The following is a 16,276-nucleotide window of genomic DNA, read 5'->3' on the forward strand; positions in this document are numbered from 1 at the left end:
TTTCTGTGTAAATATTGAGAGATACTATGCAATACAATTTACTATATAAATGCCTGGAAGCAGATTTTTTGCAATGGAGAGCACATGGGCTTAGATTTTCAGCTCAGGCAGACCAGTTTGGCATCAGAAACAATGTGCTCAAGGAGGTGAGTGAAATTGATAATGAGAGAATGAAGCTCACAAGGGCTACAGGTAACGTTTATTTGGATGAGTATTTTGTACTGACTATTCAAAAAACACAAGAGACATGGAGGTGCCTAGAAAGATGTTGATGAGCTGGAACCGGATGTTGTTGGCATGAAACTTGATGTGAAATCTTATGGGTTATGTTACTGAGGGACAGAATGTAGATAAGGAAGAAGGTTCCAATATTGATCTTTAGTAAATGTCAGGAATAATGTCACCAGGTAGGGGAAAAAAGCCAATTCAGCAGGTGCTCTGTCTATGGTTACCAAGGCTGCAGACAAACCAGGTAAGGGCAATCCCACACAATTGGACAATGGAAAAGAGGCACTGGAGAGGAATAGCATCATCATCAACTGCATTTCAAAAAGGATAATGCACCACAAGGGATATTATTTGTATTTATTTAAAAGGTTTTTCAGTGTGATGGCTACTGAAAGGTTCAAACCTGTAGTTGCAGGAAATATGTGAATTTGGGAGATGACAACTTACTCAAGAATTTGACATGGGAGGTTAGATCAGGGAAACCAGGTTTTAAGAACAGCAGTTAATGACTGTGTCATTATCACTCCCTCTTCAGAAAAAAAAGAAAGGACATGAGAGTAGATAGGAAAGAAAATAAGCAGTTCAGGGCTAGGGCAGGTGTGAATATTGACAGACAATGGAAGGAGGAATGCAGTAGGGCATTAAACATCGGTGTGCCCTCAGTTTTAATAATGAAGAAAACCATGAGTTCCGGGTACTTGCTACTGAAGCTCAGGGTTGAGCAAAAAAGGGGTTTAACCAAAGGTTTATTTTAGAAAAAAGTCAAAGGTTATCTTTGCATTCCAGGAGTGAAGAACAAGTTAGTTCTCAGTGTTTTCGGAGTTTTGGGAGTGAAGAACAAGTTAGTTCTCAGTGTTTTCCAATTGGATGTAGCAATTATTAACTCAATCAGCTGAGCACCACGTACAGAAATTCTTTACTCCTCTGGATTTAAGGGAGAAGAGATAGGGCCCATACCAAGGTAATGAGCAGGAAGAGCTAGGGTTTTGCTTGTGGCAAAAACGCAGGCATTAAAGGTAGTGGCAAGCAAATGATTGATAGAAAGATAACTGAAGTTGGATTATGACAAACAGAGTGTCATACACTAGATGGTCATGAGTTTGAAAGCACTGCTGTATGTCAGTAGATGATTGAGGGAAGAGATTTTTCTCGATAGGTTCAAACATCAGTGGAGCTGGAAGACAGTAGGTGATTACGAATGGTGAGTGATAAAAATAACTGATTACAAGTGATTGCAGTTATGGAAAGAGGGGCCACACGAGATAGCAAGAACGACAGAGTGGTAAGTTGATAGAGATCAAAGTAGGACTGCAGTAAAGAAATTTCAAAACAAAATATTTTGTGAAGTAAACTAGATAAGTACAATATGTTAAATTAAAATACAAATCCTTTGGCATATTAAAATAGAATTAGAATCCCTACAGTGTGGATACAGGCCATCCAGCCCATCAAGTCCACGCTGAGCGTCCAAAGAGCATACCATCCACATCAGCCCTCCTGCCTTATTTTTGTAACCCTGCATTTCCCATGGCTAATCCACATAGCCTGCACATCCCCTGACATTATGGGGCAATCTAGCATGGCCAATCCACCTAACATACATATCTTTGGACTGGTAGGAAACCAGAGTACCTGGAAGAAACCCACGCAGACACGGGGAGAATGTGCAAACTCCACACAGATAATCACCCGAGTCTGGAATCGAACCTGGGTCTCTGGCGCTACGAGGCAGCAGGGCGAACCATTTGCCACCATGCCGCCCTTTTTAAAGTTATTAAAGGATGAGTGATCGGTAAAAGGAAACTACGTTCAGAACTGAGTATGCGTCTAAAATTATATCATAGTGCAACAGATTTTTGTAAAAAATTTCAGTTACAATACACGAAGGACATGAAATAATTTACATTATTGCAAAAGATGCAAGAAACCCATTTAATCTAACTATAATGTCAAACTGAATATAGAGACAAAATAAAATTATAACAAGACGAATTTAAATAGCAGTAATTCATTAGCAGATTAACCTTCTTAATTAAGGATACACTCAGAACAAAATATTTGGAACAATGAAGAATTTTGAGAAGTCCTTTTGATATTTAAATTTCACGTACCGATGGTTTTCTGTCGTACTATATTTCTTGCCTTTTCTGTTCCAGGGGAACCAGCAGTGGTGGCACTTCGTTGTCTCATTTGTAAGTGCCCAGGTTGATCACGACTCCAACCACGGGAAAATGATTTATCAACAACTGACTTTTGACATCCGTGACTGCCACCTAAATTCCAACAGAAAGCAGTTAGATCTAAGCATTACATTTGAATTCCTGTAAGTTAACATTCAGTGATTATGCAATTCAATAATTAAATCAATTAACCTTTGTTTACTTTTATGTCTAAACTACAAATTTAAAACTGTGTCTCAACCTGCTGGGCTGAGACAAAAAGCAATAAAGCAAACAGAATATTGTTGCACTTCAATAACATTTAAGAAAGGTCAATAAATTAATTTGTTTTTCTTTTGGCAACTGGTATGTCATTTCATTTACATATATTATCAGAAAATTATAATAATTGAGCCTATTTTGGTTCAAGGAAACAAGATAAACTAAAGAAAGCGAGAGTATTGCAGACAAGCGTGCTGCTTACAGACTCTACAGAACTCCAAAGATCTAAGTAGTCATGTCAGCTAATTTTGCACAGGAACCATTAAATTGCAAACACCAAACTCCCTTTTGATTGTGCCATTTCGATCAGTTTTGGGCTCGAAGATTAAGATTAATTTCAACATCATCCAGATGCATCTGCCTGATATTTTTGTATAATACAGTTTCAGTGCTCCACTGTTTGAGTGCTCTTGTTCACAAATACTGTGAGATGCTTCTTGAGACAAAGTTTTTCCTATGTCCATGACAACATACATTCCTAAACCAGGATCAGCAAAGCAGGTCAGCTGGTCACTGATCTTATCATAATTGTACGATCTTTGTTATATACAAATTGGCCGCAGTATTTTCTGACAGGATGACGATCACTGAACATCAACAAATGGTTCACTCATTGAGAAGAATGTTGGAACATCTGAAGCGATAAAATTTACGACATAAGTGCAAACCGTTTTACCTTCGCCTAGATAAAAAAAGGAAGCCACTGGTCCAAGAAGCTAAAATACTTTATAGAAGTTTTTATCTTATGGGATAGGAAGGAAGTATTTTGATGCAGTGTCAGAGACGCCCTGTAGATCATTACAGGATTTGAGAAAACTGTACAGTGAAAATCCTTCCAAATTGTAACTCTGATCCAGCAAAGTCTCCTTAGTCAGTTCCTTAATAATTTCCCTTCTACTTTTTTATGAAGTCCCATTCAAGATGACAAGAGTTATGTGGAAGGTCCAAAAGGATTTAACTTCATTTTAGTAAAGTCAATGCCTCTGTTAACAAATGTATATTGGAATCAGTCAAAATGCCCTGTTAGTCTTTTAGACAGCCTGCTATAAATGGCTGACCAACTTCTGTAGCGGGTGTGATGTGTCTCTAGATTTCAATGAAATGTTGAAAAGTGTCAATGGCAGTCGTGAGGATGTCATTCATCAACACAGTGTATGTAATCTTAGAATAATAAACATACTGAAATAAGAGACGCCGGTACCGTCACCGAGCCACCCTTTATTTACATAGTGCTTGACACTGGACCAGCTTCCTCAGAGTCAGTGCGCGGAAATGAAAAGAACCTCTGGCACTCCTAATTATATCTGTCAGCCAGGGGGCCCTGATTGGACCAGATTAACTGCCCCAATCAAGGAACTCATATTCTATGAGGCCCACATTGCTGACCTTGTTACAATTATTACACATTACAATTATTACACATCACCTCTACAACCGTATGTGTTAACTGATGACATCCTCATCAGTTATGTCAAATAGGACTCGTCAGCAGAATTACAGAGACTGGAAGTTATCAAGTTCAATCATCCCACGAGTGACATTTTGTTTCTGTTTTATCCCAAGCAATGCAAAACACAAGGTTAATTCTTCTTTAATGACTAATTAATATTCAATTGAATGCTTTACCAAAAAAAACTTCTAAAATGTCAAATATGTGATTGCAAATACATGCAGTGTAAAATACAACTGCCCAAAACCTTTTGCAAAACAAAGCATGGTTATACCATACAAATTGAGGCTTTTTCTTTGTACTATAGCAATTAGTATGTAAGTATATATGACAGGTTAATTTGCTACTTTACTATATGTGTACAGCCTGTATCTTTTTAAGTTTCTATATTTTTGACAATGAACTGAAATGTGAAAATGACTTTTAAAAACCAAGGAAGGAAAAGCACATTTTAAAAGCAATCATCCAATATTTACTGTAAGTGTTAGTTGCATTGTTTTTTTGTTGGAACAGTGAGACAAGTGTAGTTGCAAATGAACTGACACGAGGGACTGTGCACAAAATGAGATTTGGCCTGCAAAAAGTAGCTGATTGGTCTGTACAGAGAAAATCAGTTTGCTAATGGCAATGACTTTCTGCTGTCAACAAGTATTAAAATGTCTCAGAGGTAGCTGAACAACTTGTTTGTGTGACCGAATTGGTCAGAAGCAGAAGAAAGGTGCTGTGAAGAGACATCTCTGCAATTAAACAAAAAATACACCTAATGCCAGAAAAACAGCAATTTAATTTTCCTTACCAGTCGCTGTAAGCAATTGCTTTTAACCAATAAGTTGGGAGACCTGAAAGTTTGTGAACTAGTGCAAACAACGAAAGTATGTGCAGAAGAGAGATCAAACAGCAGCAAGTCCTGGCAAACCAAAAAGGATCATCTCAGTGAACATCATGAACAGGGATTACTGAACGATCTTCCTGGTTTTCCCTCCACCTATAGTTTTTGTGTTTGTGCATGTGCACGTAGGGGGCAGTTTTATAAGGGGAGGCCAGAGATTTAGCCAGAAGAGAGTTATTTGTTGTTATTTCATTTTTGTTTACCTGTAGCTAGAAATTATTTATTTGCAATAAGTAGTAATTCTTGTTAAGTATAGAAACCTGTTCATATTTTCTGGATCTAAAAGACAGATAAATCTGAAAATTTGTGCACTTTGGTAAAATCTTCAATTTTACAATGATTCTAGGAATAGTAGGGCTTGATTCCTTGCATGCTGTCCCAATGAGGCTTGATAGGAACATGCTAAGCACATTGTCACAGGTAAAATCAATAACTAACACCCATTATATATTGACAATGCTAGAATACAGTATTATAACATGACTAATTCAAATTAATCCTCATTGCAGACTGGGTAAAGATGGTAGATTTGCTTCACTAAAGGATTCTGGTGAATTAAAAGCTGCAGTCACGTTGTGATGGAATGCATAGTTTGCACAGTCCAAGTGACATACCATAATCTGGGGGAGGTGCCAGAATCGGGCCCTGGAGAACAGAGTGAGAAGTGGGTATTGACATACAACTAGGACTGAGAAAGAGCAACAGTGAGCTTGAGACTAAGTGCAGTTGGTGAATTGGACCAATGGACAAGCCAAGAGAAGAGCTACACTGAAAGAAACATTAGAAAAATTAGACATTTTTGGGCGAGTGAAATTATGTCTCACAATCTTGATTCGTTTTTTGAGTAAGTAACCAAGAGGATTGACACGAGCAGAGCAGTGGACATTACTTACTTGGATGTTAGGAAAGTCTTTGATAACGTTCCACATGGTAGACTAATTAATAAAGGTGGATCACATGGAATTCAGGGTGACCTTCCCTACTGGATACAAAATTGGCTTAACAGCAGGAGGCAGAGAATGATGATGGAGAATTGTTTTTTGTACTGGAAACCTGTGACCAGCTGTGTTCCACACGAATCAGTGCTGGTGCCACTTCTGTTTACCATTTACATAAATGATTTAGATGAGAATATGAAAAGCATTGCTAGTAAGTTTGCGAATGACACCAAGATTGTTGGTATAGTGGACAGTGAAAAAGGCTATTGAAAATTACAAAGTGATCTTGATCATTTGGGTCAATGCGCTGAAGAGTGGCAAATGGAGTTTAATTTGGATAGATTTACGTATCATTTTTGATTGTTTTACCAAAATGCAAGACTTATACAATTAAAAGTAGGGCCTTGGGAAGTGCTGTAGAACAGAGAGACCTAAGGATTCAGATACATAATTGTTTAAACTTTGTATCATATAAAATAGGGTGGTTAAAAATGTTTAACATGCTTGTTTTTATTGCTAGACCTTTGCGCATAGGAGTTGGGATATTATATTGAGGTTGTACAGGACATTGGTAAGACCTCTTCCAAAGTACTGTGTCCAGTTTGGTTTCACTGTCATTGGAAGGATACCATTAAGCTGGAGAGGGTTCAGAAGAGATTTGCCAGGATGTTGGGGGAATGGAGCGTTTGGGTCATAAGAAGAGACTGGATATGCTGGAACGTTTTTCACTGGAGCATAGAAGATTGAGAGGTCACCTTAAAGAGGTTTGTAAAATTAGAAGGGGTATAGATAAGGTGAATGGCAGATGTCTTTCCATAGGGTTGGGGGATTTCAAGACAAGGGGACATGATTTTAAGGTGAGAGGAGAAAGATTTAAAAAAGACGAGGGGCAACGTTTATACAGAGAGAGTGGTTAATGTTTGGAATGAATTTCCAGGGGAAGTGGTGGATGTGGGCACAATGTTTAAAAGATATTTGGTTCAGTAAATATCATGAGCAAGAAATGTTTGGAGAGATATGATCCAAGCACAGGCAGGTGCGACTAGTTTAGTTTGGGATTATGGTCAGCATGGTCCAGTTAGACTGAAGGTCTGTTTCCATGCTTTATGATACTGTGACTCCACACAGAGGTCATGTGGCTGATTGTGTATACACACCAGCAGAGAATGCTTTTATGCCACTAAGTGACACCAGCTGGCAAGAAAACAAGTCCATGTGGCCAGATTCGCTGAAAGTGGTGATGCACTTGGACAGTGAACAGGAAAGAGAGATCCAGGAGTGAAGCTAAATAAATTGCTGTCTTCGTTACATAGAATTAATCAAGAATAACCAGTCACGGACATGGGTGGAAGGTTGTGGAGAACTGCACCATTTTGTTGAAGGTTGTAGAGCAGAATTTGGGAGTGGTAGGGGGAGCTCCTATACGATAAGTCTCTAGCTAATTAGCTGAAGGATAGCAGCTGCAATTCTCTGAGGAAGGTCAGAGTTTACAACGGCCAAGTGGCTCAAATTGCAGTTATACATGTGGGGTAGATACCATAAATCTGAGAGATCCATCTTTGTTGTAACTGTTATTTAACATGTAATTTATAATATAGAGTCATTCATATTTATTGAATATTTATTATGTGCTGATTTTACTTTGCCTGTTAAAGTAAAATTATCAACTGGTTTTTTGCATTGGAGGTCATTTAAGATCGAGTTGAAGAAGAATTTTTTTCCATGAGGGTAGTAGATCTGTGGAATTCTTTACCACAGAGGGCTGATGAATCTTCATTGTTAAGTACATTTAAGGCTGAGATACACACATTATTAATCAGAAAAGGAATCAAGGGTTATAGAGAAAAGGCAGAAAAAAATTGAGTTCAGAATTATCAGAATCAGCCAAGATGTAATTCAACGGCAGAGCAGATTTGATGGGCTGAATGGTCAACTTGTATTTGTACTTCTTACAGTTGTTCAATAAATTGATTTAATTTGGATTTTTGATCTCCATGGGGTTTGTAATTCTGATCTGGCCTAAATGTAGCTTCAGACCAATAACAAAGTGGAAGAATCTTAACTGCCCATTCAAATGACCTCAACTTTACAAAAAAAGGTAAGAAATAAACAGGGCACAACATCCAGCATTGATCTCAACACCAGATAAAACAGGAAGATTGCCTAACCCAAGCCTTGTCGATAATGGATAGGGGAGTCAGGAGGTGAACTACACATTGTTGGTTTACTAGCTCTGATCTGCTCTTGTAGTGAGAGGATTTATAATAGTTAGCTCAATTCAGTTTCTGGTCATTGGTGATCCCTAGGATGTTAATAACAGAAGATTCAGTCGGTGTGACAGTTAAACTCTCTTTTGTTTGTCATTGCTCTTTTGTGGCATGAATGCTATTTTCCACTTGTTTGCCCACATCTGAATTTGTCCACAACTTGCTGCTTTTGGACATGGATTGCTTCAGTGCCTGAAAAGTGGTGAATCATAGCCAACTTCCCTGCTGTACCTTATGATGGACGGAATGTCATTGATGAAGCTGCTAATAATGGTTAGGCCAAGAACACCACCTGAAGAACTGGGGATCTCTTGGCACAGTGGCAGTGTCCCTGCCCCTTATTTTCAAGTCCAACCTGCTCTAGAGATGTGTAGAAACAGAAAATATATTAGAAAGTACATACTCCGAAGGATTCTTACAGTGATGACCAGGAGATTAGATGACTGAACTCCAACAAGCAGAATCATTTTCTTTGAGTTAAGCCAAACAGTGGAATGCTCCCCCCCCCCACCTCTCTCCTACCATTTCTCAATGACTCCAATTTTGCTAGGGTTCCTTGATGTCATACTGTTAAATGTGGCCTTAATGTCAAGTGCAGTCACTCTGACCTCATATCTGATTGCTGGATTGATTGGCAAGTCAAACATGATTGATAAAAGTGTTGCCATGGAGAATGCAACAATGATGATTGATAATTAACTGTCAGACTTTGCTTAAATTCTAAACCATGCAGATTGATTCTGATTGGTTAAGACATTGTCCTGAGAAATGAGCCAGTGAATGGTTGTGAGATATTTCACTTCGAGCCTGGTTGACAATGCTAAATTGGTTGTCATCATTATTTGTGGCTCACTCAGAATCATTTAGCAAATATCCAATTACTGAATATTCGGACATGGTGTTGCGACTTTTCCAAGCATGGACTAGTTAGTACAGTCAATGCTTAATGGTAAGTCCAAGGGAGTGTTGCTGAACAAAGAGACCTTGGAGTGCATGTTCACAGCTCCTTGAAAGTGGAGACACAGGTAGATAGGATAGTGAAGGCGGCATTTGGTATGCTTTCTTTTATTGGCCAGAGTATTGAGTACAGGAGTTGGGAGGTCATGTTGCGGCTGTACAGGACATTGGTTAGTCCACTGTTGGAATATAACATGCAATTCTGGTCTCCTTCCTATCGGAAAGATGTTGTGAAACTTGAAAGCATTCAGAAAAGATTTACAAGGATGTTGCCAGGGTTGGAGGATTTACGCTATAGGGAGAGGCTGAACAGACTGGGGCTGTTTTCCCTCGAGCGTCGGAGGCTAGAGGTTTACAAAATTATGAGGGGCATGCATAGGATAAATAGGCAAAGTCTTTTCCCTGGGGTCGGGGAATCCAGAACTAGAGGGCATAGGTTTAAGGTGAGAGGGGAAAGATATAAAAAAGATATAAGGGGCAACTTTTTCACACAGAAGGTGGTATGTGCTTGGAATGAGCTGCCAGAGGAAGTGGTGGAGGCTGGTACAATTGCAACATTTAAAAGACATTTGGATGGGTATATGAGTGGGAAAGGTTTAGAGGGGTATAGGCTGGGTGCAGGCAGGTGGGACTAGATTGAGTTGGGATATCCGGTCGGCATGGACGGTTTGGACCGAAGGGTCTGTTTCCATGCTGTACATCTCTATGACTCTATGCTTAGAACATAGAACATCCTTCGGCCCACGATGTTGTGCTGAACATTTGTCCTAACTTGTTGCAAATAGTGAGAGGGATATCATTTTTAACATAGACAGCAAATGCTTGGTATGTGTGACCTACATTTCTCAAATTTGAGATGGACGGAATGTCTTTTCAGCTTGACAGTAACATGTGGTTAGTGGCAAGAGCCACTTATGTTGCTCCTGTGTAGTATCGTTGTGAAACAGTTAATTTCACTTATTGCTTAAGCTTCTAGGGTAAGGTGACTGCAGACTGGGCAATTCTCAGGTCTGAAGTGGCAATCCTTCTAACAAACCATGGTAATGACACTATTACAACATTCTCATGGTGAACCAGGGACAAGCATGAAATACTGGCCCAGTCAGCGACGCCCACATCCCACGAGTGAATTAAAAACTTCAACCACTCCCAGTCCACTTGCCAACCAAACAGTACTCTCCTTTCATAGAGTATTAGCATGGGTTTCTCCTTAAATTGGTATTCTTGTGAATTGTTATCATGTGTGCAAAATAAAAGCCTTAGGGGCAAAACATGTCTTTTTCAGCAATACACAAAAAACCGTAGTTGCTGCAGAAGGAGGTACATGCTTCTAATGTGGAACTCTGAAAATAAATAAATTTGTAAGTGTTTAAAGACTATCGCCAGTGTTATCCTGCATCAACTCATTGGTCGGATGCTGCCTGACCTGCTGTGCTTTTCCAGCACCACACTCTTGACTCTAATCTCCAGCATTTGTAGTACTCACTTTTGCCTCATTGGTCGGAACATTGAGTAGAAGATTTGGGACATCAAGTCACGGATGTACAGCACATTGGGAAGGCCACTTTTGAAATACTACGTACAATTCTGATCACTTTCCTACACAAAGAATGTTGTTAAACCTGAAAGGGTTCAGAAAAGATTTACAAGGATATTGCTGGGATATGAGGATTTGAGCTTTCGGAAGAGGCTGGATAAACGGGTATTTTCCGTGAAGCATCATAGGTTGAGAGGTCATAGAGTCACGGAGATGTACAGCATGGAAACAAACCCATCGATCCAACTCTTCCATGCCAACCAGATATCCTAACCTAATCTAGTCCCATTTGCCAGCAGCCAGCCCTTCCTATTCACATATAATTACAACATTTAAAAGGGATCTGGATGGGTATCAGCTTTCACCACTTCCTGAGGCAGCTCATTCCATACATGCACCACCCTCTGCATCAAAAAGGTGCCCTTTAGGTCCCTTTTAAATCTTTCCCCTCCTACCCTAAACCTATGCACTCTAGTTATGGACTCCCCTACCCCAGGGAATAGACCTTGTCTATTTATCCTATCCATGCCCATCATGAAGTCATCCCTCAGCCTCCAATGCTCCAGGGAAAACAGTCCCAGCCTATTTAGCCGCTTCCTGGAGCTCAAAACCTTCAACTCTGGCAACATCCTTGTAAATCTTTTCTGAACCCTCCAGTAGGTACATCCACATATTGAATCAATAAAATTTTCTTGTATACATTTAAATTCCTCTCCGTTTAAATCCTTAACACTATGGCAGTACTAGTTTACATTTAGAAAGTTAGAATAATAGGGTGGAAAAGGGGATTTTAACAAATAACTGAGGTCTCCTTACCAATTTGTTTCTCAATTTCCCGCTGACCGTTGGCGGGTCAATAGTACAATCCCAACAATGCAATCATCCCTTTCTTATTTCTCAGTTCCACCCAAATAACTTCCCTGGAAGTATTCCCAGGAACATCCTGCCTAAGTACAGCCGTAATGTTACTCCTGATCAAATACACCACTCCCTCTCTTCTCTTGCCCTGCTTTCTATCATTCCAAAAGCATTTGTATCCTGGAACATTAAGCTGCCAGTCCTATATGTCCCTGAGCCACGTCCCTGTAATTGCTATGATATCCCAGTCCCATATTAGTCAGCATGTCCTGAGTTCAAGTGCCTTCTCTGTTAGACCTCTTGGAGCGAAATAAATGCAGTTTAATTTATCAGTCCTGCTTTGTTCCTGACTGTTTAACTTGCTTCTTTTCCCAATTATACCAATTTCCGATTAATCTCTTTCCTCACTATTGCTCTGGGTCCCATTCTCTCTGACCCCCCAACTACCACTACCACCCCCACCGCCCCCACCCCCCCTCACCCTCCTATTCACGCACCAAGCAGCTTTAGTATATCTCCCTGCCAGTACATTAGTCCCCTTCCAATTCGGGTGCAATCCATTCTTCTTATACAGGTCACTTTTACCCCAGAAGAGATTCCAATGATCCAAAACTATGAATCCTTCTCTCTGCACCAGCCCCTCAGCCACGCATTCATATGCTCTATTCTCCTATTCCTACCCTCACTAGATAGTGGCACCGGGAATAATCCAGATAATGCTACCCTTGAGAATCTCCTTTTTAAATTCATGCCTAACTTCCGATATTCTCCCTTCAGAATTTTTATTTCCTATGCCTTTAGTTCCAATGTGTACAACTAACTCCTGCTGGTCCCACACCTTTGAGAATATCCTCCACTCTCTCAGAGATATCCTTCATTCTTGCACCAGGCAGGCAACACATCATGCTGATTTCTTGCAGTCGGCTGCAGAAATGTCTGTCTGTGCCTCTGACTACAGAGTCTCCGATCACAATCGATCGTTTGGAATCTGGAGTACCCTTCATTACATATGAGCCAGTCTCGGTACCAGAAACTCAGCTGTTCGTACTACATTGCCCCGAGAGTCCATTACCCACTACATTTTTCAAAAAACAAAACATGCTTGTTTGAGATGGGGATAGCCACAGGAGACTCCTACATTATCTGCCTTCTTCTCCTACCTTTCCTGGAGGTAACCCATCTACCTGACTGTATTTGTGGTTCTTCTCCCTTCCTATATCTGCCATCCATCACACCCTCTAGCTCCTGTAAATTCCTTATTGCTTCTGCCACTCCAATCGATCTATGCAATATGATAGGATGTGCAACCAAAGATACTTACTGCAGACATAATCATCAGTAACATGGAAACTAATTTTCCAAATACAACAGGAAGAACATATCACTCTACTAAAGGCCATCTTTGCACCATTACAATGTGCAGACCCAGAAAATAGCAGTCTTACTGCTCTAACAAAACACTGCTCCAGGCTAACTTAGTACCTATGTTTTGTATTTTTAAAATTTAATCAACAGGCAGATCTCAATAAATCATGCAATCAAAAAGAACATACTCTATTCACAGTTATAGGTTTACGAAAAAAAGAGCAAGGTTGCACTAAAAAACCATGCAGTTATCTGCTTCTGTGCTGTGAGTTCTTTTACACAGGTTCCTCCAAAGTCAGCTGTGATTTTCGTTGTTTGTTAATTTTTTTTCCATGCACTCCGATGTCCAGAAATACTTAAACTCAAACAGCAAGGGCAGTAGCTGTGCAGATTCACTGCTGTGTCAGACAGCACTGTACGTTTCTTTCTCTCGCTCTCTCACCGACCATGTAGTGTTTTGTGTCTCTTCCTCCTTTTTAAAGTGCCATTGTTTTGATAGTTTTTTTTCCCCGAAGTTCTAAAACAATGCAACAGCTTATAAAAAAAAATTACTGCTCCTAGAATTCGAGGAAATCAGCTCCAATGCCTAACATACCTCAAAAATAGGAGCAGCTCTTACAGCCACAATTTTTTTCCCATGAATTGACTTTACAGAGGTTTGTAAAATCAGGAGGAGCATAGATAGAGTGAATAGCCAATATCTTTCTCCCAGGATAGAGGAGTCCAAAACTAGAGGGCCGAGGTTTACGTTGAGAAGGGAACGATTTGAAAAAGACCTGAGGGATAACGTTTTCACCCAGACTTGGTGCGTGTAAGCAATTAAGCTGCCAAAGGAACTGGTGGTTGCAATTACAACATTTAAAAGGAATCTAGATAAATAAATGAACAGGAAGGATTAAGGTGGTTATGGGCCAAATGCTGGCAAATAGAACTAGGTCAGTCTTGGATGTTTACACAGACAAGTTGGACCAATGGGTCTGTTTCTGTCCTAGATGACTCTATGACTCTACAACTAGCTCTCTGAACAGAACATAAAGAAGACTGTTGCTTAAATTTGAAGATTAAAAGCAAAGCAAACTATTTATGACAGACAAATGCAATGTTAATAGACACAGCTAAAAATAACAGTAGAACTAGAAGAGTATACAGGCAGTATGAAAAAACTTGAGAGGAAAATCAGGAGGGTAAAAATGGGGCATGAGATTGCTTTGGCAAAGAGGATTAAAGAGCATCCAAAGGGATTCTACAAATACATTAAGCACAAAAGGGTAACGAGAGAGAGAACAGGGCCCCTTAAAGAAAAGCAAGGCTGCCTATGTGTGGAATCGCAAGGGATGGGGGAGATCCTAAATGAGTACTTTGCATAGTGTTTACTGTGGAGAAGAATATGGAAGATAGAAAATGCAGGGAAATAAACAGCAACATCTCGAAAAATGTCCATATTATTGAGGTGGTGGTGCTGGCATCTTAAAATGCATAAATGTGGATAAAGCCCCACGACCTGATCAGATGTACCCTCGAACTCTGTGGGAAGCTGGGGAAGTGATTGCTGGGCCCCTTGCTGAGATATCTGCAGGTGCAATAACTACAGGTGAGGTGCCGGAAGACTGAATATTGGCTAACTTGGTGCCAGTATTTAAAAAAGGTGGTAAGGAAAATCAACGCAAGTAGAGATTAGTGAGCCTGGCATCATTGGTGGGCAAGTTCTGCAGTGAACAAGATGAATCAGGAGCTGAGCTGACAACAGTACAAAGGTTTAGTGATAGCATGGATATGTAGTTGGAAGCATATCACTGGAAAAATATGACGTCAGGTTTGTGAAATTCTGGTTCAATGTCAGACAGTTGCAAGGGAGAGGAATGGAATTGGTGGCAAGGGAAAGGAATTTGAGATGGGAATTGAAAAAAAGTGGCTCTAGGTTTCCTAATATTAAAATTAAGAAAACTCTTGCTCATCTGGCAGTAAATGTCAACAGTCTTGCCAATTTATAGACAATGAAGGGAGTGGAGAGAAATGGTGTCAAAGTGGGACTAATTGTCTTTTGTGTACTTGAGGAAAATGATACTGCTATTAAATAATGTCACGGAATAAAGTGGCCATTCACCTGGCTTTACGAAAGACAGTCCAGTTTTTAAGGTGATATTTGTACAGTATTGGTTACCCTTATGTCTGGCATTTTCCATTTTATAATAAGAGCAATGTGTATAACTACAAAGTGTAGCCATGTGTATAGTACCTGTTATTTTGAAAATGCAGTGTCACATTCATTCTAGCAATGTAGACAGAGGTTTGTCCAAAAAGCCATTTCTCTTTAAATTAGTCAAGACTGAATAAGTACACTTATGGTTCCAATTAAGACAAATTGCTTCAGGGAATGTTTGCATATTTAAATTTGAATATTTTTGTGATTTATTTTTAAAATTAAAAAATATAAATCTTTTCTCTGAAACACAAGTTGAAGTCATAGGCTTGCATTTGTAAATCAAACAACGATTTTAGTTTAACTAGGTGCTTTTGTTTGAACATTATTCTTAAGTAACACCATTTTTATTTAGTCTTTGCAATGCCATAAACTAATTCCTGAAACCGCCATGTTAATTTTAAAATTACATTTGATGTGTCTACGTGGAATTTGGCAGGTGAATGTGCAGTGTTCATTGAACTAAGTTAGTGGTTGCCCCAGCAATTGAGCAGCTTGTAAATGAGAAATAGGAGGGGCCAATGGCATATTCTTTAGTAATACCAGAGGTAAGTAAACGTTTGTTAAACCTTTAAGTCACATTAAAACAATATCTAATAGTTAACTATACCTTTTCCTTTGTGTTTTTTCTGTTTTTGTTCACTCAATTTGTCTAAAGGAAGATCATGTAAGTCAAGGTTGTACAAATTCCGGGCGAGCACTTTGGTCAAAGTTTCCATTGTCATTGCCCATTCAGTAATTAGTTCTTCCCAGCATGTAAGTGATGACAACACCATCAGCAATTCATCCCACAGCTCTCGTGAAACATATACATCCAAATTTGCTTTGATCCAGGCTACTATTAGTGTCTATAAACAGAAAGAGACAAAAGAATGATTAAAAAGTGAGCAAATTATGCAGATACAAACTGTTAAAATAGTTTTACTAGTTTTCCTTTAAATAAGAAAGTTATTACATGCAATTTACACAATGAGTTGTGCTTAAATTCCTAACTGTTCATTGCATTTCCACATTACGATGAACTAAAAACATACAAGAAAACATTGCTGTATATTAAAGTTATATCCTTGTGTATATTTCATATTTATCTACATATATTTTCTAGAATCTGAATCAAATAGTATTGGATGGGATAGCATAAAGCAC

At 39.3% G+C, this 16,276-nt stretch overlaps 1 protein-coding gene across 16 annotated transcripts in view; it reads right to left on the reverse strand.

The window, feature by feature from the left end:
- The window catches only part of ralgapa1 (Ral GTPase activating protein catalytic subunit alpha 1), a 315,513-nt gene that overhangs the window by 205,924 nt on the left and 93,313 nt on the right, over positions 1–16,276 (reverse strand). For all 16 annotated transcript variants that reach the window (XR_015757926.1, XM_087989919.1, XM_087989918.1 and 13 more), the window contains exons 15-16: positions 15,741–15,978; positions 2,340–2,501 (exon numbers count right to left, since the gene is read on the reverse strand). Coding sequence is in view for 15 of the 16 variants with exons in the window: in XM_087989919.1 (XP_087846045.1) it covers positions 2,340–2,501; positions 15,741–15,978 (400 nt within the window). In the remaining variant the exon portion in view is untranslated. The remainder of the gene's footprint in view (positions 1–2,339; positions 2,502–15,740; positions 15,979–16,276) is intronic.

Source organism: Chiloscyllium plagiosum, unplaced genomic scaffold (genome assembly GCF_037043375.1).
Source record: "Chiloscyllium plagiosum isolate Xiang-an unplaced genomic scaffold, Cpla_swu_hap1 HiC_scaffold_8, whole genome shotgun sequence".
Lineage (NCBI taxonomy): Eukaryota > Metazoa > Chordata > Chondrichthyes > Orectolobiformes > Hemiscylliidae > Chiloscyllium > Chiloscyllium plagiosum.